The following is a 24332-nucleotide window of genomic DNA, read 5'->3' as shown; positions in this document are numbered from 1 at the left end:
ACCAGAGTGGAGAAGTGGGGTATAAACTGACGGTAATAGTTAACGAACCTCAAATAGCACTGCACCGCTTTAAGAGAATGGGGTTCCTGCCAGTCCATAACCGCTTGCAGTTTGGCCGGATCTATAGCCAACCCCTGGGCCGAGATGACATAGCCCAGAAATGGCAAGGACTCCTGCTCAAACTGACACTTCTCCAGCTTGGCGAACAGGGAATTCGCCCGCAGGCGGTCGAATACCCTGCAGACATCTTTCCGGTGGGTGGCCAAATCTGGCGAAAAGATGAGGATGTCATCCAGATAGACCACCACCGAGGTAGAAAGCATGTCACGGAAGACGTTGTTGACGAAGTCCTGGAAGACAGCGGGTGCATTACAAAGGCCGAAGGGCATGACCAGATATTCATAATGGCCATCCCGAGTATTAAAAGCTGTCTTCCATTCGTCTCCCTCGCGAATACGGATCAGGTTGTATGCCCCTCGTAGGTCTAGCTTTGTGAAGAGCCGCGCCCCACGCAACCTGTCGAACAACTCGGAGATCAACGGGAGAGGGTACTTATTCTTTACCGTGATGGCATTGAGACCCTGGTAGTCGATGCAGGGGCGTAACTCTCCGCTCTTCTTCTGAACGAAGAAGAAGCCTGTCCCAGCCGGTGACACCGACTTCCTGATAAAGCCCCGCGCCAGGTTCTCCCGGATATATTGGGACATTGCCTCTGTCTCTGGGAGAGACAATGGGCAGACACAACCTCGAGGAGGTTCTGTGCCCGGCAGGAGGGCAATCGGGCAATCATAGGAACGGTGCGGCGGGAGTGTCTCCGCAGACTTCTTAGAGAAGACGTCCGCATACTGATGGTAAGGTTCAGGAAGTTTGGAGAGATCTGTAGGCAGCTCTGTTGATGCTACCTAAAGACTGTCCCTTAGACACCTTCCCTCGCAGTCCTTGCTCCAGCCCAGTATTCTCCCCGACGCCCAATCAATGTGAGGGGAGTGACAACGAAGCCAGGGAACCCCGAGGAGTACCTGATCGATGCCATGAGGCATGATAAGCAAGGACAGGGTCTCCCGATGTGAGGGGGACATGGCAAGACCGAGTGGGACCGTCTGATGGGTCACTTGAGACGGCAATGGTGCCCCATCCACTACCCTGATGGTCAGAGGTTGTGGGAGTAATACCAGGGGGATAGAGTGACTCTGGGCAAAACTCGAGGACATAAAGTTCCCCTCGGCCCCGGAGTCCAGAGTAACCTCTGCCTCCCAGGTGGAGGAACCATTATCCAGAGTACCCCGGAAAACCGGCATAGGCAAAAAGGGCTCCATCTGGGACTGGCCACCACCTACAACCATGGAACGGGGTCGTCCCTTTGACCGCTGAGGACATGTGCCAGCCGAGTGGCCATAGTGTCGGCAGTGATAACAGCGCACAGAGCCCCGCACCTGACGTGGCTTAGTACCGGTGCGAGATACCTCCATGGGCTCGATGGAGGGAGGCTCCTGTGCGGAATGGCTCAGCGGTTCCGGGAAGGTGGGAGCCAGGTTAATCTTACGTCTGGATTGAGTCCTCTCCAGCCGGCGCTCCATGAACCGGAGATTAATACGGGTGGAGACGGAGATCAATTCCTCCAGAGTTGTGGGAATATCTCGGGTGGCTAGAGCATCCTTGACGTGCTCAGCTAGACTTCTCCAGAACACTGGGACTAACACTTTGTCCGGCCACTCCAGTTCGGAAGCCAATGTCCGAAACCGGACAGCATAATGGCTAACCGAGAGTGACCCTTGTGTTAACGCTAACAGTTGGAGAGCCGTATCATGCGTGACAAATGGTCCCAAGAAGACCTGCTTCAGAGCCGCGAGGAACTGAGCAGGCCCCTGAACCACGGGATCATCACGTTCCCACAACGGTGTGGCCCACTGCAATGCCCGGCCAGCTAACAAGGAGACAATAAAGCCCACCTTAGCCCGCTCTGTAGGAAACCGTGCAGTCAGCAACTCCAGGTGAATGGAGCACTGACTGACGAATCCCCTACAGGTGGCGCTTTCACCCGAAAACTTATCAGGGAGCGGGAGGGAAGAGATTGTTGGCGAGGGCAAAAGTGTGGGCACACATGAGACGGCCTCAGCGACCATCTGGGCGGCAGCTAGCGCAGCATTCGCAGCTGAGTTGGTGCTCTCGATAGCCGCCAACCTGCTCTCCAGCTGCCGAATGTAGCGCTGCAGCTGCTGCACGTCTGCCATTGTCAGCCAGACCCAGGCGCTAGTGTAATATTAGGACAGCGGAAAGCACCAAATATAAAATAACAGGAGGTGCGTTCGCCGCCCGGAGTCCACCGTGCGGTAGATGACAAGACCGCTGCTAAACAATGGCAGATGCACCTAATCAATGAGGTGCTGCGCTCGGGTTAACGTCACCCGAACGCTAAGGACGGCTCTGTTCTGGCACAGAGTCGCAAGAGACCATGTGATGCCGAGACACGGCTCTGTTAATGTCACAGAGGCCTGCATGTGGCGTCGCAACAGCGACCAAGAGTAGCTGTGGTTAGTGCAGCGCAGCGGCAGGTAAAGCCGCAGACGTCGGCGCTGAGACACAGGCGCCAACAGACGCTAGTGTAGGCGAGGATCACGTGGCGTGTAGCTTGCCACAGGCTGAGACTGACTATCCAACTCTCTGTCACCATTCGTAATATCCGAGGGAAGGGGTTTCATAATGCGTCAGTCACCAGTCCACACATCCATCACCATACACACACAGCATAATATGCTACACTAGCGCATCGCCGAGCCGCCATGCGGGCTTTTTATAGCGATGCGCTTCCGGGACCTTCCATTAGCTTGGGAAGGACCAATCAGATCTGACGTAGGACATGAGCATGTGACCCCTGCTCTCCAGTGAGAGGTCAAGTTGCAGGCATGCCCAGTAGCACGGCATGAGGACTTAGCCTCAGGAGCAGTTCCCTGCAGAGCAGGTTGCGCTGCTATTGCTGCACCAGAGGTGGCAGCAACATCCAGGCTGTCAGAGCGAGTCTGAGCAGTATGCCTGGCTCGCCGTGTTTGCTGAGCAACACCCGGAGCGGTCGAGGAAGAATGGGAGACCGCAGGATGTCTGCCTCTGGACTCCCGCTGTGCAGTGCCAGGAATCCGACGCCTAACAAATAGAGCTAGTTCTGCCACTTTGATGTCACCTTTTTTTTTTGTAACTTTGGGTTTCATCCTCGATTCTCTTCAGGGCAGGTGGAGTCTTCTGTCTGCCCAGGTGTTGACACTGTGGTGGAGAGAATGCACCAGATCTGGGACCAAGTGGTGGATAAGTTGTCTCTCTCCCAGGAAAAGGCCCAGCGGTTTTCCAACCGGCATAGGACCATTGGTCCCCGGTTTAAGGTGGGTGATATGGTTTGGTTGTCATCAAAGAATATCTCTATGAAGGTGGCTTCTCCAAAGTTTAAACCTAGATTTATTGGACCTTACAAGATTTTGGAGATTCTTAATCCAGTCTCATTTCGATTGGCTCTTCCTGTTACATTCAAGATCCATAACGTGTTTCATAAGTCTCTGTTAAAGAGGTTTGTTGAGCCAGTAGTTCCTGTGGTGGCACCTCCTGACCCTGTATTGGTTGAAGGTAATGTGGAATATGAGGTTGAGAAGATATTGGACTCTCGTCTGGCTAGACGGAGACTCTAGTATTTGGTTAAATGGAAGGGTTATGGCCAGGAGGATAATTCTTGGGTCTCTGCATCCGATATTCATGCCGAAAGATTGGTTCGTGCTTTTCACCGGGCCCATCCTGATCGCCCTGGTGGCGTGGATGAGGGTTCGGTGACCCCTCCTCAAGGGGGAGGTACTGTTATGAGTTCATTTTCTCCTTCACCTCTGATGTCTGATGAACTCCCTCTGCTGGTGAAAGGAGGTAGTGAAATTGATCTGGATGGGAAGAACCTGTCATCTGAACAGGTAGAGTGTGATTGGACATCTGGAATTTCTGAGTGGATATAAGGCAGCCAACGCCCTGCAGGGTTTGCTGGTGATCCTTTCTGCTCTGAGCTCTGGCATCCAGTTTAGTTCCTGTCTACTAAAAGCTAAGTTTTTGCTCTGCTATTTTCCCATGAGATTTTGTCTGTTTACTTAGTGTTTGTGTTCAGCCTGCCCTGATTGGGACGGGCTGAACTCCATTTTTGTCTCTGATCAGTTGATCTCTTTGCTCTGTCTTCAGAATATACCTGAGTGCTGATATAGTGATTTTGAAGTCTAGTGACTTCAGGGCCTTTTCTATCAGACGTGTTGGACATTATTTTTGGCAGGGTTTTTTGCGTGATTGCAGCCAGCATCTTTTCTGTCCTTTCCTATCTAGTTAGTTGGGCCCCATCATTTGCTCAGCCTGTCTTTCTGTCTGTGTTTGTGTTTTCATCTGTTTTTCATCGACATTACATGTTGGGGGCTGTCTATTGCTTTGGGGTCTGCTCTGGGGCAGATTAGATTTCCCCTTTCTTTCTTTAGGTTTATTTAGCGCTCCGGCTGTGACGAGGGGTCTAGGGCACCGTAGGAACCCCCCACGGCTACTGTTAGTTGTGGTGAATAGGATCAGGGGTCTGCAATCCGCTAGCTACCAACCTCTCCGTTTTTCTGGACTTAGCTTGTGTTTTTGTTTTTTCCTCCTCCAGTGACTCATTCGTAACAGCATCCGCTAATGATTCCATCAAATTTTACTTTCAAAAAGTCAAATGACGTGTCTTCCCTTCTGAGTCCTGCCGTGCAGCCAAACAGTAGTTTTCTACCTCAGATGGGGTATCGGTGTACTTAGGAGAAATTGCATTACAAATTGTACTCTGCAATTTCTCTTGTTACCCTTATGAAAATGCAAAATTTGAGGCTAAAAAACAAAACATATTTGTTGGGAAAATTAGATTTATATTTTCACAGTTCAACGTTATAAACTTCTGTGAAGTACCTATGCTCACCTCACATCTAGATAAGTTCCCTGAAGGGTCTAGTTTCCAAAATGGTGTCACTTCTTGGGGATTTTCACTGTTTAAGCACATCAGGGGCTCTCCAAATGACATGGCGTTCACTAATTTTACCAGCAAATTTTGCATTCAAAAAGTCACATGGCGCTCCTCCCTTCCGAACGCTGCTACTGTGTGCCCAAACAGTAGTTTCCCCCAACATTTAGGATATGTACATGCTCAGGAGAAATTGAACAGCAAATGTTGGCGTCCATTTTTTCCTGTTCCTCTTGTGAAAATAAAAAAATGTGGGTCTAAATAATTTTTTGTGAAAAAAAAGTTAAATGTTCATTTTGTTTTCAACATTCCAAAAATTCCTGTGAAGCACCTGAAAGTTTAATAAACTTCTTGAATGATGTTTTGAGCACCATGTGGGATGCAGTTTTTATAATGGTGTCACTTTTGGGTATTTTCAATCATATAGAGCCCTCAAAGTCACTTCAAATGTGAGGTGGTCACTAAAAAAATAGTTTTGTAAATTTTATAAGAAAACAGAGAAATCGCTGGTCAACTTTTAATGCTTATAACTTCTCCACAACAAAAAATTGATTAAAAAAAAAATTGTGGTCCTGTAAAGTAGACATGTGGGAAATGTTATTTATTATCTATTTTGTGTGACATATCTCTCGCTCTGATTTAAGGGCTTAAGAATTCAAAGTTTGAAAATTGCAAAATTTTCAAAATTTGTTTTTTTTTTCACAAATAAATGCAAGTTATATTGAAGAAATTTTACCACTATCATGACGTACAATATGCCACCAAAAACAGTCTCAGAATCAGTGAGAAATCTTGAAGTGTTCCAGAGTTATTACCTCACAAAGTGACACTGATCAGAAATGTAGAAATTGGCCTTGTCATTAACATGCAAATCACCTTGGGTAGTAAAGTGGTTAAAGTGGATTAAAACTATGACCACATTGTTCTCAGCAGTGATCTGGGAGTCAGAGATGCTTCCAGGATTCTTCCCCATGCTATTCTCCTTGCATTCAGAACTTTTTACATCCATTTAAACATTTTCATTTCCCCCCAGACCTCCTTGTAGGGTGTGCTAGAAAAATGCTGGGATTTCCCATTGACTCCCATTGTACACGTTACTCTAAGAAAGCAACCGAGCAATAGGATTTGCTTGGTTCAGGTAAAAAGCATCCGACTATGTTAGTGCTCACTCATTCATAATCAGAACCACTAAGTCATTTCCACCCCTTCATTTTCACAATTTTCCCATAGTAGGACATTTTTCTTAAGGCTGGTTTCACCAGTCTGACACTCACAGTCAGAATAAGGACAGTGATTTCATCTGGATGAGCTGCAAATCTCCAGACCTGAACTTAGCAGCCTCATAGTTCAGACCAGGAGACCCATGGCCACTCCAGACATCATGCTGTACTCGGATTGTGAATGTCAGATGTGTGAATTGCACAAGTAATGCAATTTATTCAAATAATAAGTTCTAATATAAGTCATGGCATGTTCTCTCTTTACATTTTAAGAACTCTTACTAAGCTGCCTTTTCCTCTCTGCTGGTTTGTGCAGAATGACACGTCTGATAAGCAGATGTAGGTGATTGAAGAGAATAAAAGGTGGAGGTGCTGGTGGTCGACCATGATACTCTTCTATTAAATCATGTCTTTGAAATTTCCAGATCTGATCAGTATGTTCTTGCACCTGTTGAAAAGTGTAACTAAGAAAAAAATATCACAGTTAAAATAAATCATGGGGAGAGCAATCTATGCACATATTCGGCTATTCTAATGCATGATAGATTGGATGTACACAAGAAACAACTACGGTATTTTATTGTATGGACATTATTATTTTAGAAGATTTAGGGCAGAGAACATAAATGAAAATTATTAGCAAAATCATCACATACAATACTTACTAAAGAGAACCTGACATTAGGATAAAAGTGTTATTTTATGCTGCTCCCCTGAGTAATCTTTTTTTTCCCTTATTTTTAAATCCGCTGTATGGTTCTATAGATATAGCCCTTTTTAGTTAGTGCTACTTTTATAGTTTTTACTAAGCAGCATTGTTCACAGAGTAATTATGCAAAGAAGCATAAAGACAAAGTCACAGAGTATTCTGTGAGCAACAATCCTTTGGTAAAGACAATAAAAACTATAATTAAATAGAAGATCTCATATCTATGAAACTGTATAGCGGATTAAAAAACTGGAATGTTCAGGAGAGCAATGGGAATAAAAGGAGAGCAAAAATTTGCCACTTTGACCTGGCGACAGGTCCTCTTTAAGGGCTCATACTCACTTGTGAGAGACTCGCACGATTCTTGTACGAGTCTCTCGCATGAAAACCTGGCACTGCTGCCGGCACTGGGACCGGAGCATGCCGCTGCATAGAAATACATGTAGCCGCATGCTCCGGTCCAAATGCCGGGGGCAGTGCCAGGTTTTCATGCGAGAAACTCGGACGAGTCTTGCATCTTAATACCCGGCACTGCCGCCTGCACTCGGGAGCAGAGCGTGCGGCTGCATAGAAATACATGCAGCTGAACTCTCCACTCCCGGTGGCGGCAGTGCCGGGTATTAAGGTGCGAGATTCATCCGAGTTTCTCGCATGTGTGATCCTGGCCTATGATGACCATCTGGTTTACAATACAAATTTCACCTTGTTTTGCCTTTTTTTAATGGTGCTCACTAAAAGGGTTAACTAGTGGGACAGTTTTATAGGTCGGGTCGCTACTGTCGCGGCGATACTAAATATGTGTACTTTTATTGTTTAGATTTTTTAAATTTAAATATTTATTTATTGATGGAATAAATATTGATTTTTGCATTTTTTTAAATTTTTACAATTATTTAATTTTTTTTAATTATGTCTTACTTTTAGGCCAGTTTCACACGTCAGTGTCTCCGGTACGTGTAGTGACAGTTTTCTCACGTACCGGAGACACTGACACACGTAGACACAATCTAATGAATGTGTCTATGCAGATGTCAGCGTGTTTTCATGGACCGTGTGTCCGTGTGCAAAACACGCTGACATGTCCATTTTGTGCAACAGCACGGATCACACAGACCCATACAAGTCAATGGGTCCGTGTAAACACGTACCGCACACGGATGGCATCCGTGTGCCATCCGTGTGCCGTCCGTGTGCGTTTTTAGGAGTCATAGGGTTAACATTGAAACCATTTTTTCAATACACGGACGTGGACACATGGACAGCACACGGACAGCATACGGATCACACACGGATGGTACACATGGACATATGGATAGCACACGGATCACACACGGATGGCCTACATATCCACACAGACACGGATAGCTCTGGTAGGCCGGGATCACACACAGATACGGCCGAGTCTCGCAGGTTAAAACGAAGCTCTGGCGCCGGCACTCCGGAGTGGAGCATGCAGGCGCACAGCAATACATGGAGCTGCACACTGCGCTCCGGAGTGCCGGTGCCAGAGCTTGGTTTTAACCTGCGAGACTCGGCTGTATCTCGCTGTAGTGTGACTCCGGCCCTACCGTTTTTCCGGTAGCGGAATTATCTGGACATGTGAAACTGCCCTTAGGCTATGTGCCCACGTAGCGTTTTTCAAGCTTTTGTTCCTGAGCAGAAACGCATGCCCTTGCCAGGGAAAACGCATGCGCTTTTTGACATGCGTTTTTGACGCGATTGTCAAGCGTTTTGACATGTCTTCTTGCAATCACAGTGTATGTATGCGGAATCGCATGCGATTCCGCACAATTAATGAACATGCTGCGTTTTTTTCTTGTAAGCGTTTCCGCAGCAGAAAAAAACGCACCATTAGCACAACATGTGCGCTTTCCATTCTATTACATTAGATGCTTTTCTTTAGCGTTTCCGCAGCAGAAACGCTTGTCTAAAACGTGGGCACGCAGCCTTACACTGTGCCCCACTATGGGACATTCATTTTGTGCAGGCTGATCACTTGCTATTTAGGCTGTGTGCCCACGTTGCGTTTTTTAAGGGTTTCCGCAGCGCTTTTAGACAAGCGTTTCTGCTGCGGAAATGCTTAAGAAAAGCAACTAATGTAATAGAATGGAAAACGCACATGTTGTGCTAATGGTGCATTTTTTTCAGCTGCGGAAACGCTTAGCGGAAAAAAACGCAGCATGTTCATTAATTGTGCGGAATCGCATGTGATTCCGCATACATGCACTGTAATTGCAAAAACGCATGTCAAAACGCTTGACAATCGCGTCAAAAACGCATGTCAAAACGCTTGACAATCGCGTCAAAAACGCATGTCAAAAAGTGCATGCGTTTTCCCTGGCAAGGGATGCGTTTCTGCTCAGGAAAAAAAAATGCTTGAAAAACGCTACGTGGGCACATAGCCATAAGCTGTTAGCACTGCAGCTTTTATACTCTAACCTGAGAGACTTCCTGGACATCACTGCGCTTGACAGGAAGTCTCTCAGCTCTGGAGATCCGGATGTCGTCAAGACGATATCGGGTCTCCATAGTGGTGATCGGGACCCTGCGTCATGATGCGGGGTCTCCAATCCTAAGGCAGAAGGGCTGCCCTCTGCCAGCTCTGGAACACTGCGATCATGTTTGATCGCAGTGTTCTGGGGGTTAAAGTGCCAGGAGCGGTCCGTGACTGATCCTGGCACTTAGTGCTGAGTGTCACCTGTGAGAATCAGCTGACACCTGGCCGCGATCAGCCGCGCTTCCCCTCGTGAGCACAGCTGATCGCACATGACGTACTATCCTGTCCATGGGCATTAAGTCCCAGGGCATATGGATGGGACAGTACATCAAATGTCAGAAAGGGGTCAATCATTATTTTACCTCAGTGTTTGGTCAGTGGCTTACGTCAGTATTTTGTCAGTATTTTATCTCAGTGTTTGATCAATATTTTACCTCAATATTTGGTCATTATTTTACCTCAGTATCTGGTCAGTATTTAACCTCAGTATCTGGTCAGTATTTTACCTCAGTATTTGGTCAGTATTTTGCCTCAGTACTTGGTCAGTATTTTACCTCAATATTTGGTCGATATTTTACCACAGTATCTGGTCAGTATTTTACCTCAGTGTTTAATTAGTAATTTACCTCAGTGTTTCATCAGTATTAAAGCTTAGTATTTGGTCAGTATTTTTTCCTCAGTATTTGGTCAGTGGTTTACCTCAGTGTTTGGTCAGTATTTCACATCAGAGTTTGGTTGGTATTTTACATTAGTGTTTGATCAGTATTTTACCTCAGTATTTAATCATTATTTTATCTCAGGATTTGGTCAGTGGTTTACCTCAGTATTTGGTTAGATTTTACCTTAGTGTTTGGTCAGTAGTTTACCTCAGTGTTTGATCAGTATTTTATCTCAGTGTTTGATCAGTATTTTACCTCACTATATGGTCATTATTTTGCCTCAGTATTTGGTCAGTATTTTACCTCAGTGTTTGGTCAGTATTTACACTTCACTGCTTGATCAGCATTTTACTTCAGTATTTGGTCAGTATTTTACCTCCGTGTTCTAGTATTTTACATCAGTATTTGGTCAGTATTTAACCTCAGTGTTTGGTCAGTATTTTAGCTCAGTATTTGGTCTGTAGTTTACCTCAGTGTTTTAGTATTTTACCTTAGTATTTGGTAAGTATTTTATCTCTGTATTTGATCAGTGTTTTACCTCAATATTTGGTCGTTATTTTGCCTCAGTATTTTACCTCAGTGTTTGGTCAGTATTTACACCTCAATGTTTGATCAGTATTTTACTTCAGTATTTGGTCAGTATTTTACTTTAGTGTTTAACCAGTATTTTACCTCAGTGTTTAACCAGCATTTTAGCTCAGTATTTTTTCTCAGTGTTTGGTCAGTGCTTTACCTTGGTGTTTGGTCAGTATTTTATCTCAGTGTTTGATCAGGATTTTACCTCAATATTTGGCCAGTATTTTACCTCAGTGTTTGGTCAGTATTTACACCTCAATGTTTGATCAGTATTTTACTTTAGTATTTGGTCAGTATTTTACCTGAGTGTTTAACCAGTATTTTAGCTCAGTATTTTTTATCAGTGTTTGGTCAGTTGTTTACCTTAGTGTTTGATCAGTATTTTATCTTTGTGTTTGGCCAGTATTTTACCTCAGTATTTTAGTATTTTACCTCAGTATTTGGTTAGTATTTTATCTCAGTGTATTGCCTCAGTATTTGTTAGGGTTCGCGGATCGCACTAAATATAAAATATGAAAAAGTAAGATCGCAACCCGAAGTCCACCGTGCAAAGATGGTAAAGTGCTGCTCGGTAATGGCGGACACTATACCGCAGTGTACTGACTGAACACCGGCGGGGTAACCACTGATCCAGTGTGTACAAGAGCGAACTCTGTTACTGCACAGAGCCGCTGAAACAAACACCAGAGCTTGTTAACCTCTCAGGGCTTGGCAGGGTGAGCACTAGTACAAGGTCACAAGACTCCACCCCAGAAACAGAGAAAAGAGTCCCTCTAGACCACCAGCACTCAGTGCCGCGGCTGCAGTGCCAGCAAGAGGGTATCAGAACTATAGTGCACTGAGTGCCCACTGCACTGCTCTGACGAACGCCACTAACCACCCATACTAGGGAGGAAAGTGCTAGACTTGCTCACAGCGCCAGAATGGTGGATGCAGCTACTAAATGCAGTACTAATGTGCCTATGATTGAATGTCACAAAATGGCGCTGAATCGGGTGCTGTGACTGGATAGCACAGTGGCGCTAGACAATGCCACTAATATGACTCTATACCCTAAACCCTGTAACAAGCAGAACCAGAGGGAGGGAGTCATAAGAAGTCAGTCACCAGTCTCATGCATCCATAATCACACATAACACTGACTGTTGTGAGTTCATTTTCCCCTTCACTACTGAGGCCCGAGGAACTCCCTCTTCTGGTAAAGAAAGGTAGTGAGCCTGATTATCAAACACCTGAGGCTGATGATGATGACTGGCTGAGTGGAGTTACTGACTGGATATAAGGCTGCCGACGCCCTTCTGCCCTGCTGGTGATTTCTCTGTGGGATCCTTGGAGACCAGTCTGAATTCCTGCTCCTCTAAAGCTAAGTTTGCTGCTCGGCCTTTTGCTTTGGTGCTTTGACTTTGCTTTGCTTTGTTTTTCTGGATTTCTGCCATTCCCTGCTGGGGTGTGCTGAATTCATTTAGCTCTGTCTTCTGAAAATACCTGAGTGCTGATTTAGTTTTTGAAGCCTAGCTGCTTCAGGGCCTTTTTCATATCAGCTTGTTGGCTTATGTCTTTGATAGGGTTTTGGCAGATTGCAGACAGCAGCCTTCCTGTCCTTTCCTATCTAGGTAGTTTTGGGCCCCGTCTTTGCTCAGTCTATCTTTCTGTCTGTGTTAGTATTTTCATCTTGCTTCACCGTCATTATATGTTGGGGGCTGCCTATTGCTTTGGGGTCTGCTCTGGGGCAGTTTAAATTTCCCCTTTCTTTCTTTAGGCCTATGTAATTCTCTGGCTGTGATCGAGGGGTCTAGGGCATGGTAGGAACCCCCCACGGCTACTGCTAGTTGTGTTGATAGGTTCAGGGGTCTGCAATCTGATAGTTGCCAACTTCTCTGGTTTTCTGGACTTAGCTTGTATTTCTGCTTTTGCCTCCTACGGTGACTCATTCATAACAGAAACACCAGCCATACCGCAGATCCTAGGGTACTCAATAGCAGGAAAGAATGGTAAAAAAAAAAAAAAAGGTGTGTATATTTTTTCCTCTATATCTCTGAGGCCGTAGGGGGAATTTTTTTTTTTTCTCTCAATGGAGATAAAGCAATTGTCTGATCGTGTGGAGCAGCTCGCTGCGGAAGTGCGGGGAATTTCCGCCTACCTTGCTCATTCACATGCTGCTGAACCAAAGATTCCTACACCTGATGTATTTTTTGGGGATAGGTCTAAATTTTTGAATTTCAAAAATAATTGTAAATTATTTTTTGCCTTGAAGCCTAACTCGTCAGGAAGCTCCGCGCAGCAGGTTAAAATTGTCATCTCTTTGCTGCGTGGCGATCCCCAGGATTGGGCGTTTTCTTTGAAACCAGATGATCCTATTCTGACTAATGTGAACGCATTCTTTCAAGCTTTGGGGTTGTTGTATGACGAACCTAATGCCATTGATCAGGCTGAAAAGACCCTGCTGGCATTGAGCCAGGGTCGTGATTCTGCAGAATTGTACTGTCAAAAATTCCGAAAGTGGGCAGTACTTACTACCTGGAATGATAATGCCTTGGCTGCTCTCTTTCGGAAGGGGTTGTCAGAAGCCGTAAAAGATACTATGGTGGGATTTCCTGTTCCCTCTGGTCTTGAAGATTCTATGTCATTAGCCATTCAGGTTGATCGGCGTTTGCGCGAACGCAAAGCTGCACGAGAGGTGTTGCCACCTGTTGAACAAATGTCTGAACCTATGCAATGTGATAGTGTTTTCCAGAGAGCAGCGTCAGGAGTTCAGAAGGCGTAATAAGTTGTGTTTTTTCTGTGGAGATGCCTCGCATATTATTTCTGTCTGTCCTAAACGAGAGAAACGCTTTGCACACACGTTTTCTGTTGGTGGTGTTCAACCTAAGTTTCTTCTGGCTATTACTCTGATCTGCTCCCTGTCCACATTTTCCGCCAAGGCTTTATGTGGATTCGGGAGCAGCCCTAAACCTAATGGACTTGGATTTTGCTAAACGTTGTGGATTTCCGATGACACCTCTGCAGACGCCTATCCCTTTGAGGGGGATTGATGCTACTCCTTTGGCTAAAAATAAACCCCAGTTTTGGACCCAGATGGTAATGCGGGTCGCCCCAGACCATCAAGAAAATTGCAGATTTTTGGTGTTGCATAATCTGCATAATACTATTGTTCTGGGGTTTCCCTGGTTACAAATTCATAATCCAGTTTTGGATTGGAAATCTGTGTCTGTGGTGAGTTGGGGTTGTCGGTGTGCCTTTAGTGAGGCTCCGGTGTTTTCCACCTCTCCTCAGTCGCATGATGTTCCTGATTATTTGGCGGACTTTTATGATGTATTTAGTGAGAATGAGTCTGCGTCTCTGCCTCCTCATAGGAGTTATGACTGTGCAATTGAACTGAGCCCGGGGTGTAAATTTCCCAAGAGTCGGCTCTTCAATTTATCTGTACCCGAACACGAGGCTATGCGATCCTATATTAAGGAGGCGTTGGAGAAGGGTCATGTTAGACCATCCTCGTCACCCTTAGGTGCCGTTTTTTTTTTTGTAGCCAAAAAGGATGGATCATTAAGACCTTGTATTGATTATCGTGCCCTCAACAAAATTACTGTTAAATATCAGTATCCGTTACCCCTGATTTCTGATCTATTCTCCAGAGTTAAAGGTGCTTGCTGGTTTACCAAGCTTGACCTCAGGGGGGCGTATAATCTTATTCGCATTAAGCATGGGGATGAATGGAAGACGGCGTTTAATACTCCGGAGGGACATTTTGAGTACCTGGTGATGCCTTTTGGGCTCACTAATGCCCCTTCTGTCTTCCAGTGCTTCATGAACGATATTTTCCGAGATTTTGTCGATACATTTTTGATTATCTATCTGGATGATATTTTCATCTTCTCCAAGGATTGGGATTCTCATGTGGAACATATTCGGACTGTGTTCCGGATCTTGAGGGAGAATTCCCTGTATGTCAAAGGATCTAAATGCCTTTTTGGAGTACAGAGGATTTCTTTTTTGGGATTTATTTTGTCCCCATCAACTAATGAAATGGACCCGGCCAAGGTACAGGCCATTCACGATTGGGTTCAGCCCACTTCTTTGAAGGCCCTCCAGAAGTTTTTGGGTTTTGCTAATTTTTATCGGAAATTTATAGCAAAATTTTCTAGTATTGCCAAGCCATTGACTGATTTGACTAAGAAGGGTGCTGATGTGTTAAATTGGTCTCCGGAGGCTGTTTCTTCCTTTCAGGAGCTGAAGCGAAGATTCACCTCCGCCTCGGTTTTGCGGCAACCTGATGTCTCACTTCCGTTCCAGGTAGAGGTGGATGCTTCTGAGATTGGTGCAGGAGCTGTTTTGTCCCAAAAGGATCCTGTAACATCTAAAATGAATCCCTGTGCTTTCTTTTCCCGAAAGTTCTCTCCATCTGAACGTAACTATGATGTGGGGAATAGGGAACTGTTGGCCATGAAATGGGCATTTGAGGAGTGGAGACATTGGTTGGAGGGAGCTAAGCATCAAGTCGTGGTCCTCACTGACCAAAAGAATTTGATTTACCTAGAGTCGGCTAAGCGCTTAAACCCTAGACAGGCTAGGTGGGGCTTGTTTTTTACACGTTTTGATTTTGTGGTTTCTTTTCTTCCTGGAACAAAGAATGTCAAGGCAGATGCCCTCTCTAGGAGCTTCTTTGCTGATTCTCCTGTGGTGACCAAGCCTGCTACCATCTTAGGCGAAGGGGTAGTTTTTTCTGCCATCTCGCCCGATTTGAGACGTGCTCTGGAATAGTTCCAGGAGGACAAACCTGAGCGTTGTCCCAGTGGAAAGTTGTATGTTCCTGACCAGTGGAAGAAGAGAGTGATGTCTGAAGTTCATTGCTCTGCTTTGGCTGGTCATCCAGGTATTTTTGGTACTAGAGATCTGGTGAGTCGGTTTTTTTGGTGGCCCTCCTTGTCTCGTGATGTCAGGAATTTTGTGCAGTCCTGTGGGACGTGCTCCCAGTCTAAATCGTGTTCTCGCTCTAGTGGGTTGTTGATGCCTTTGCCTGTCCCCAAGAGGCCATGGACCCATATTTCAATGGATTTCATCTCTGATATGCCTGTCTCTCAAAGGATGACTGTTATTTGGGTGATTTGTGATAGGTTCTCTAAGATGGTTCATCTTGTACCACTCCCTAAGTTGCCGTCTTCCTCTGAGTTGGTGCCCCTGTTTTTACAACAGGTGGTTCGTTTGCACGGAATTCCTGAGAACATTGTATCTGACAGAGTAGTCCAGTTTGTGTCTAGATTTTGGAGAACTTTCTGTTCCAGGCTGGGAATTCAGTTGTCCTTCTCCTCTGCTTTTCACCCTCAGACCAATGGGCAGACAGAGAGAACAAACCAGACCTTGGAGTCATATTTGAGATGTTTTATTTCTGCTGATCAGGATGATTGGGTTTCATTTTTGCCCTTTGCCGAATTTGCTTTTAATAATGGAGCTAGTTCTGCCACTTTGATGTCACCTTTTTTTTGTAACTTTGGGTTTCATCCTCGATTTTCTTCAGGGCAGGTGGAGCCCTCTGCCTGCCCAGGTGTTGACACTGTGGTGGAGAGAATGCACCAGATCTGGGACCAAGTGGTGGATAAGTTATCTCTCTCCCAGGAAAAGGCCCAGCGGTTTTCCAACCGACATAGGACCATTGGTCCCCAGTTTAAGGTTGGTGATATGGTGTGGTTATCATCAAAAAATATTGCTATGAAGGTGGCTTCTCCTAAGTTTAAGCCTAGATTTATTGGACCTTACAAGATTGTGGAGATTATTAATCCGGTCTCTTTTCATTTGGCTCTTCCTGTCACATTTAAAATCCATAATGTGTTCCATAAATCTTTGTTGAAGAGGTTTGTTGAACCTGTTGTTCCGGGGGTGGCACCTCCAGACCCTGTAATGGTTGAAGGTAACATGGAATATGAGGTAGAGAAAGTACTGGATTCCCGTCTGGCTAGACGGAGACTCCAGTATTTAGTTAAGTGGAAGGGTTATGGTCAGGAGGATAATTCCTGGGTCTCTGCCTCTGATATTCATGCCAAAAGATTGATGCGTGCCTTTCATCGGGCTCACCCTGATCGCCCTGGTGGCATGGTTGAGGGTTCGGTGACCCCTCCTCAAGGGTGAGGTACTGTTGTGAGTTCATTTTCCCCTTCACTACTGAGGCCCGAGGAACTCCCTCTTCTGGTAAAGAAAGGTAGTGAGCCTGATTATCAAACACCTGAGGCTGATGATGATGACTGGCTGAGTGGAATTAGTGACTGGATATAAGGCTGCCGACGCCCTTCTGCCCTGCTGGTGATTTCTCTGTGGGATCCTTGGAGACCAGTCTGAATTTCTGCTCCTCTAAAGCTAAGTTTGCTGCTCGGCCTTTTGCTTTGGTGCTTTGACTTTGTTTTGCTTTGTTTTTCTGGATTTCTGCCATTCCCTGCTGGGGTGTGCTGAATTCATTTAGCTCTGTCTTCTGAAAATACCTGAGTGCTGATTTAGCTTTTGAAGCCTAGCTGCTTCAGGGCCTTTTTCATATCAGCTTGTTGGCTTATGTCTTTGATAGGGTTTTGGCAGATTGCAGACAGCAGCCTTCCTGTCCTTTCCTATCTAGGTAGTTTTGGGCCCCGTCTTTGCTCAGTCTATTTTTCTGTCTGTGTTAGTATTTTCATCTTGCTTCACCATCATTATATGTTGGGGCTGCCTATTGCTTTGGGGTCTGCTCTGGGGCAGTTTAGATTTCCCCTTTCTTTCTTTAGGCCTATGTAATTCTCCAGCTGTGTTCGAGGGGTCTAGGGCATGGTAGGAACCCCCCACGGCTACTGCTAGTTGTGTTGATAGGTTCAGGGGTCTGCAATCTGATAGTTGCCAACTTCTCTGGTTTTCTGGACTTAGCTTGCATTTCTGCTTTTGCCTCCTACAGTGACTCATTCATAACAACTGACCATATGAGTCTATATTAGCGCATGGCTGAGCGGCCATGTGAGCCTTTTATAGAAGCGTCCTTCCAGGTCCTTCCTGAAGGTCCAATCCGAACTTCATGAGGACCTGAGCATGTGACCTCCGACCTCCAATGAGAGGTCGTCCTTTGGGCATGCTCAGTAGGCTACAAAAAGGACAGCCTCCAGAGCTGCTCGCTGCTGACTAGTGCGGATTGCTAAAGCTGAACCAGAGGTGGCATCAGCAACCAACCCGACACCACTAGCCTGAGCAAGACATCTGGATTGACGCCTTTGCTGAGCAGCCTCCTCTGCGGTCGGGACTGAATGGGAGACCGAAGAAGGCAAGGATCGGGATTCCTCCTGTGAAGAAGCAGGAACCCAATGCCTAAAATCACCCCCCCTTCCTAGGGGCCCCTTCTCCCTGAGCCTCACTACGCTCAAAGGCCATGAGGAGCACGGACATTTTACTCAGGTTCCCAAGTCCTATCCTCTGGGCCTTGACCCTTCCAGTCCACTAGATAAAATCTTTTGCCACGTACCACCCTACACCCCACGATAGCGTTCACCTCGTACTCGTCCAAGGACAAGTCTGTTGTCCAGGTAGATGACTCAGAAAACCGGGATAATTGAACAGGCTTAAGTAGGGACACGTGGAAGGTGTTCGTGATACCCAGGTGTGCAGGAAGGGCCAGACGGTAGACCACAGGGTTAACCTGCACAAGGACCATGAAGGGACCTATAAAGCAAGGCGCGAACTTAGTGGACTCAACCCACAGCCTATTGTTATGAGCGGAGAGCTACACCAAGTCGCTGGGAGAAAATATGGGAGCGGGGTGCCGGTGTGCGTCAGCGGACCACCTCATTATCTCCTTGAAGGCCTGGATGACAACCTGAATGCGGTCCCAATTATCACGTGCCTCCACCGCCCAGTCTGCCACCCTAGAATCAGTGGATGGCACAGGCATGGGCAGAGGAACACGCGGATGCTGGCCGCAATTAAGGAGGAATGGGGTCTGACCGGTGGAGTCGGCCACAGCGTTGTTCAAAGCGAACTCCGCCCACGGCAGAAAGGATGCCCAGTCATCCTGCCTGGCCAAGACAAAATGTCGTAGATATGTGACCAGGGTCTGGTTGGCTCTCTCTACCAAGTTGAACCACCATAAAGAAAACCCAAAGCCATTTTTTTAAAAAAAGTTTTTTTTCTGATACAATAAATATATGTAGACAAATATAACTGACAGCACCTAGTACAAGGTAGGTTTTGAAAAAACGGCACAGATCATCTCAGAGAGAGGGGCTTATCAAATGTAAGACCTCTTGAATACCAATAAAAACAATATTTTTATTTGACAAAAATATAAAAGTAGTCCTATTGCAATAAAGCGATACAAATACGACATAATGAATAGTATATAAAAAACAAAACAACCTATCACCACCCAACTACAAACACACAAAAAACAGCTGAATAGCCAATATATTTTATATGTCTTTCAGGAAAAAAACACCTGCTCCTAAATTGAAGCAGTGTGAACTATAGTATAGCTCACTAAGCTTGGTGAAAACATTGTCTCAAAAAATGCCCATAAAAAGCTGACCCTCAATAAGTGGTATTATTTGCCAGCTAGTTATCCCGTAGACTGGGCCATACAAAGTACTAGACGGCCAAGAATTCCACTACTTGGATGTAATATGCCTGGTCTAGATGCTTTCCCTCAACCAAAAAAAAAGAGTGGGCTCTTATGATGAAATGCACATAAGCTTGATGTACAGACATGCTCTGGCTACTCAGCTAGTAAATATCTGAACATGCTTAGTAATTTATAGTCCTTATCAAATACAGGAATCCTATATCACAGTTTTGGTCTTTGGTACAATTAATCCCAAGACCACAAGAAAAAAGAAAAAAGCGTGCATCTGAATCCAGTCCCAAAAACATCGTCCTACGCGTTTCACCCCCTCCCAGGGTCAGGGCTCATCAGGGGATCACAATTAAGGGGTAATCCATAATGGCATGGCTGTTGAATGTGGGTGAAAAAAAAGCCAGCTCAGTATCTCTTTATAGGACAATTAACGTAATGATGACCCTAAAACTCCCTCTAGACTCAAATGAACTCCCACACAGAAACCAAGTAAAAGGAGGCTTATTTATTACATGTAATGTGGCTTGTCTGTTCTGTGGGACGCACGCTAGGAATAGTAACCAAGCCTCACACTCATTCAGATACGTCGGTTTCAGGGTTTCCTCCCATTCCCGGGAGCAGATGCAAAATCACCCCTACTGACATGCGCACTGAAGTTCCCCATATAGCTAGAGCACAGAGGCAATTTCAGACATGCATTAGCACAGAGCTAACATACGCACCAGAAACACAATTTCTTCTCATTAGCACAAACCTAATATATGTCCAGGCTCACATTATAGCACAAACCTAAAGTTAATGATGTTCTCAAGCAAAGTATATATAGAACCTTAGCATATATAGTGCCACCGGTTATAATGCCAGAAGTGGCGGACACCAGCAGATAGCTGCGTCCTTCCTTAATAGGAATGCATCCATATGCTACGTATTTCTACAAGGGTCAATATCCATTCATATCCGTAAAAAAGAAAACCAAAAGAGGGGGGTGGGGGTAATAATGGATAAGTTGATCGACCTGTCCCACTTGACATTACAAGGTCATCCACTATTTAGATCAAAGCATACTCACCACTCCCCGAATATAAAATTCTTTACCTATACAGATAAGTAATATCGGGTGTCAGAAATATAGAGAGGGTATCAGCCCAGAACCAATAGAACACCCTCTTCATGAAAGTGCATGTCCAGATCGCAGATATAATGATACCGCAAGAAAAAAACAAAATTAGTTCAAAAATGGACAAAAAGGTAAATCTATTCCTGGAGATGAGCGACTTTGCCTTTTTTAGGGTCGAGTCGGGTTTCATGTCGGGTCGAACAAAATCGGCCGACTATAGGGAAAAGTCGGAGGCCGACTGAAAAACGAAACCCAATGCAAGTCAATGGGGAAGCAAAGTCGGCAGGGAGTGGAGGACAGGAAACACACCTACAGTGCACATTTCAATGCCAAAAACATCAATTCTTATTACTGAAGCTTGTCAACCTTAATTTACTTCCTAATAATAGTTACGCATTGAAAACTGGGGGATATATGGCTAAAGTTGTGGGGGCGTAGGGCTGGCTCCAGGTTTTCGTGTGCCCTGGGCCAAAGAGTGTCAGTGCGCCCCTTTAACACATATGTGACACCCCTGAGGCTCAGTCGCCACAGAGGTACTGCACCTTCCTCTCTCTCCTAAGGTGTGGTACCCCACCATCCGGGTTAGGTGGGAACTCCTTTCCATGCTCCAACACTCGCACCCCACACAACAGGGTAGTTCTGCACAACCACATTGCGGCTCCTTGCTCGGAGGGTAGCAGAGCACCTATGGTGGTTCCCTGCTTGGAACACTGGACGTGCTGGGAGGTGGGTGGAGTTAAGATACATAAAAGAGTGGGCAAGTGTAGGATGACAGGTCAGTCTGACAGAAGGTCAGTCGGGTAGGAAGTCACTCAGACAGGAGAGAGGATCCCTGGAAGAAGGGATGGAGGAAGGAGTGCTGCAGCTGCCTCAGTGATCTGAGCCAGCTGGCACGGGAAAGGAAAAGAAGGAGAAAGAAGTAGAACTGAAACCTAAGCTTCCATAAGACAGAAAGACAAGTACGGGACGAAGGAGTAGAGAGAACAGAGAGGACGTGGGTTAGAAGAGGAACCCTGCCTATAGGTTCTCAGCGCAAGGCCGGGGCCCTTATGGTTCTGCAGCAGACACCGGGGGAGTAGTTGGCTGTAAATGCACTACTCCCATCTAAGACTTGGGGCACAACAGCAATTGAATAGAGAGCCGGGACTCAGGAGAAGGGAGTCCCCGAAGCAGGCTACAGCTGTCTGCCGTACAAGTAGAGTTCTTGGGAACATCTGTCAGGAGGAACTACAGAGTACCACGGTACTGGAGATCTTCACACTAAAAGGCGCTATAGAGGAGACGTTCAGGAAAGGCACATAAGTTGGCGGAGTGTTGGAGGGGACAATCCTAACTTGCCCGGAGGTTGGCTGAGTCTCTGGCCCGGAGGACACGATACAGAAGCGGGCACTACAGACTGTGAGTAAAGCGTTGGAACTACATGCCCTGGTGTCCTCCATTCCTTCCTGCGTCTGCCCAGCACTGCTACATCCCCTGCGCCGGACACTGCACCATCTAGGTGTCTCCACTTCTACACTGCCCTGGGACAACAGACCTGCCTGTGGAGGGCTATACCATCATTGCTGCACCACACCATCTGTCCCAGAGGATCTGTCTGCAGCATTGGCTTAACACCTCCCTTGCCGAATACCACAGGTGGCGTCACGAACTATTCATCTAACTGCATTCCACCATTCCCATCTCCCCGCCATTGACTTGGGCGCCCAGGGCCACGGTCTGGGTCACCGCTGCTGTGACATATCCCACTGATACCGGCCCGGTACCAAGTACCCCGCGGCGCTGGGAGGGCGACCCAACTTGGCGTCATGAACAGGATGACGAGACCCGATGCCATCGGGTTCTGTGTGCCTGAGATTTGTTGGATTTTGAACTTTTGAAAAAGTGCAGAAGACCAAATTTAATAGACTGTGACATGACTACTAAAAATTGCCGCTGGCGCGGAGAAGAAGGGCGTGAAGAGATGGGAGGTCCTAGGAAAAGACCGCGAAGAGTCTTGGGCCTCCCCTGCCTGAATTACTATGTAACAGCGACATGGCCCACCCCCTGAAGGGTTCGTATACTGGCTTGGTATGGAGGTGCTGGAAGAAGACGCCGCCCCCGGAAGGAGGGGCAGAAGAAGCCAGTGGCGGGAAAGGGGCCGAGGCAGGAAGAAGAACGCCAGAATGCCATTTTGGAGAGAGAGGGAAGGAGGCTGTAGAGCGCGCGGAGGTCAAGTCAGATCCCCCCGGTGCCATGGCTGAAGGCTCCGACCCCGTCTCTGAGATGAACCGCCAGCAGCTGGAGGATGACATCGCCCAGCTGACGCCAGCAACTGAGGCAGGAGGCCTTATGGAGGCTGAGCAGGCCGCACGCCCAGGAGGGGCCTACACCACCGGCACCCCTGGACCTGGTACCTTCACCAACGGTACCTGCCACCGCTGTAACCGACTGTCCTCAGGCAGCGCCAGTGTACACCTCCACGCTGTCCATACAGCTAGTCGCGGCCTGCCCGGAGGAGTCACCGGAGACCCCGGGAGCGGAGGCCGCGCTCTCGCCTGGACCTGACGTGGCTGCGCAGGTCCCACCGGAGGCACCTGCGGACCCGGAGCCACCATCCGCTCCACCACCGCCGGCACCCAGACCAGCCATTCCGGTGGATATCCCTGCAACGGCCCACTGTCTCAACTCTGTACCGGAGCCGGAACACCGCCAGGAGGCCCCAGGTATGACTGCAGCCCCTGCACCTTGGAAGGTCCTGGGGTGTATGCCTGTGCTAGCTGCGGGACAGGTCGTGCTGGACCTTGTCTGAACCCCTAACGGTGGTGCCGTGGGCGCCAGTGGGTAAGAGCAGGTCCCAAGAGGAGGAAGAGAAGGCTGAGGCCTATTGTCAGCAGACCATCTGGCAACTGGCAGCTGAATACCGGGAGAGGGAGCAGCGGCCGGCTAGCAGTACTGGACTCGGATCTGGACAGGAAGGAGAAGGCCCGTGCGGGTCGCTATGGTCCCGGGGCTCGGCTGGATGGGGACAGGTCCTCAACGTGAACCGTGAACGGGGGTTTGGGTTCATCGCCGACCCCCAGAGGATCTCTGAATTATTTTTCAGCAGGAGGGATGTGGAGTCTCACCTCCGGAAGGGACACTCAGCACGAGACTTGCAGCCAGGGGAATATGTCACCTATACCCGGCATGAGGGCCTACGCGGTTGGTACACTTTAAATGTACGCCGCATACCGGAGGACTTATTGTCCAAGTATCTGAAGGAGAAGGTGCGTGTAACCCCACCGGTACCAGTCCCCACCTCTGCGGTACCCCAAGCAGCAGCATCTCGGCAGCAACCACCTACTGCTCCCATTGGCCAAAGTGTGCCAAAGGCACAGAAAACCACAAGCTTCACCCCACTGGAGGAGGAATATTTGAGGACTGTAGATGCATTCTTTTCATCTGGTAGCAATTCCCAAGCTTCCAGAACCCCAGGAGGGGACCAGCACTAAAAGTTTACAGTAACTCTCGTGACCTAGGAGGGTCTATTTGCACCGTTGTGCCTTTTGTTTTATTTTTGACCATCATTGTTCAGTTTTGGTTTTTCCCAGTGTTGCCCTTTGTTGTTGACAGCCTTCCTAGTGAACTAGCGATCATGAACTTGGAGTGATCCAAAAAACTCTTACTTGTAAATAGTTGCACCTCTTTAGGTGCCCTCTCTTGGTTTTACATGAGGACTAGAGTTGAGCGACTTTTGGTTTTTTAGGGTCGCGTTTCGTTTCGTGAAACCCGACTTTTCCAAAAGTCGGGTCGAGCAAGATCGTCCGATTATAGGGAAAAGTCGGGGTCGTCCCGAAACACGAAACCCAATGTAAGTCAATGGGGAATAAAAGTCGGCAGTGAGAGGAGGACAGGAAACACACCTAGAGTGCCCATTTGAATGCCAAAAGCATCAATTCTTCTTACTTAAGCTTGTCAACCTTAATTAACTTCATAATACAAGTTACGCACTGAAAAATGGGGGTTATTTGGCTAAAGTTGTG

At 46.9% G+C, this 24332-nt stretch overlaps 1 protein-coding gene across 1 annotated transcript in view; it reads right to left on the bottom strand.

Moving 5' to 3' along the window:
- The window catches only part of TRPM2 (transient receptor potential cation channel subfamily M member 2), a 1217227-nt gene that overhangs the window by 433817 nt on the left and 759078 nt on the right, over positions 1–24332 (bottom strand). The window contains exon 24 of the mRNA XM_073558209.1: positions 6490–6671. Within this exon, the coding sequence (XP_073414310.1) occupies positions 6490–6671 (182 nt within the window). The remainder of the gene's footprint in view (positions 1–6489; positions 6672–24332) is intronic.

Source organism: Dendrobates tinctorius, unplaced genomic scaffold (genome assembly GCF_039654945.1).
Source record: "Dendrobates tinctorius isolate UK_male_01 unplaced genomic scaffold, ASM3965494v1 ptg000254l, whole genome shotgun sequence".
Classification (NCBI taxonomy): Eukaryota; Metazoa; Chordata; class Amphibia; order Anura; family Dendrobatidae; genus Dendrobates; species Dendrobates tinctorius.
This window is presented reverse-complemented; position numbering and strand designations above follow the sequence as displayed.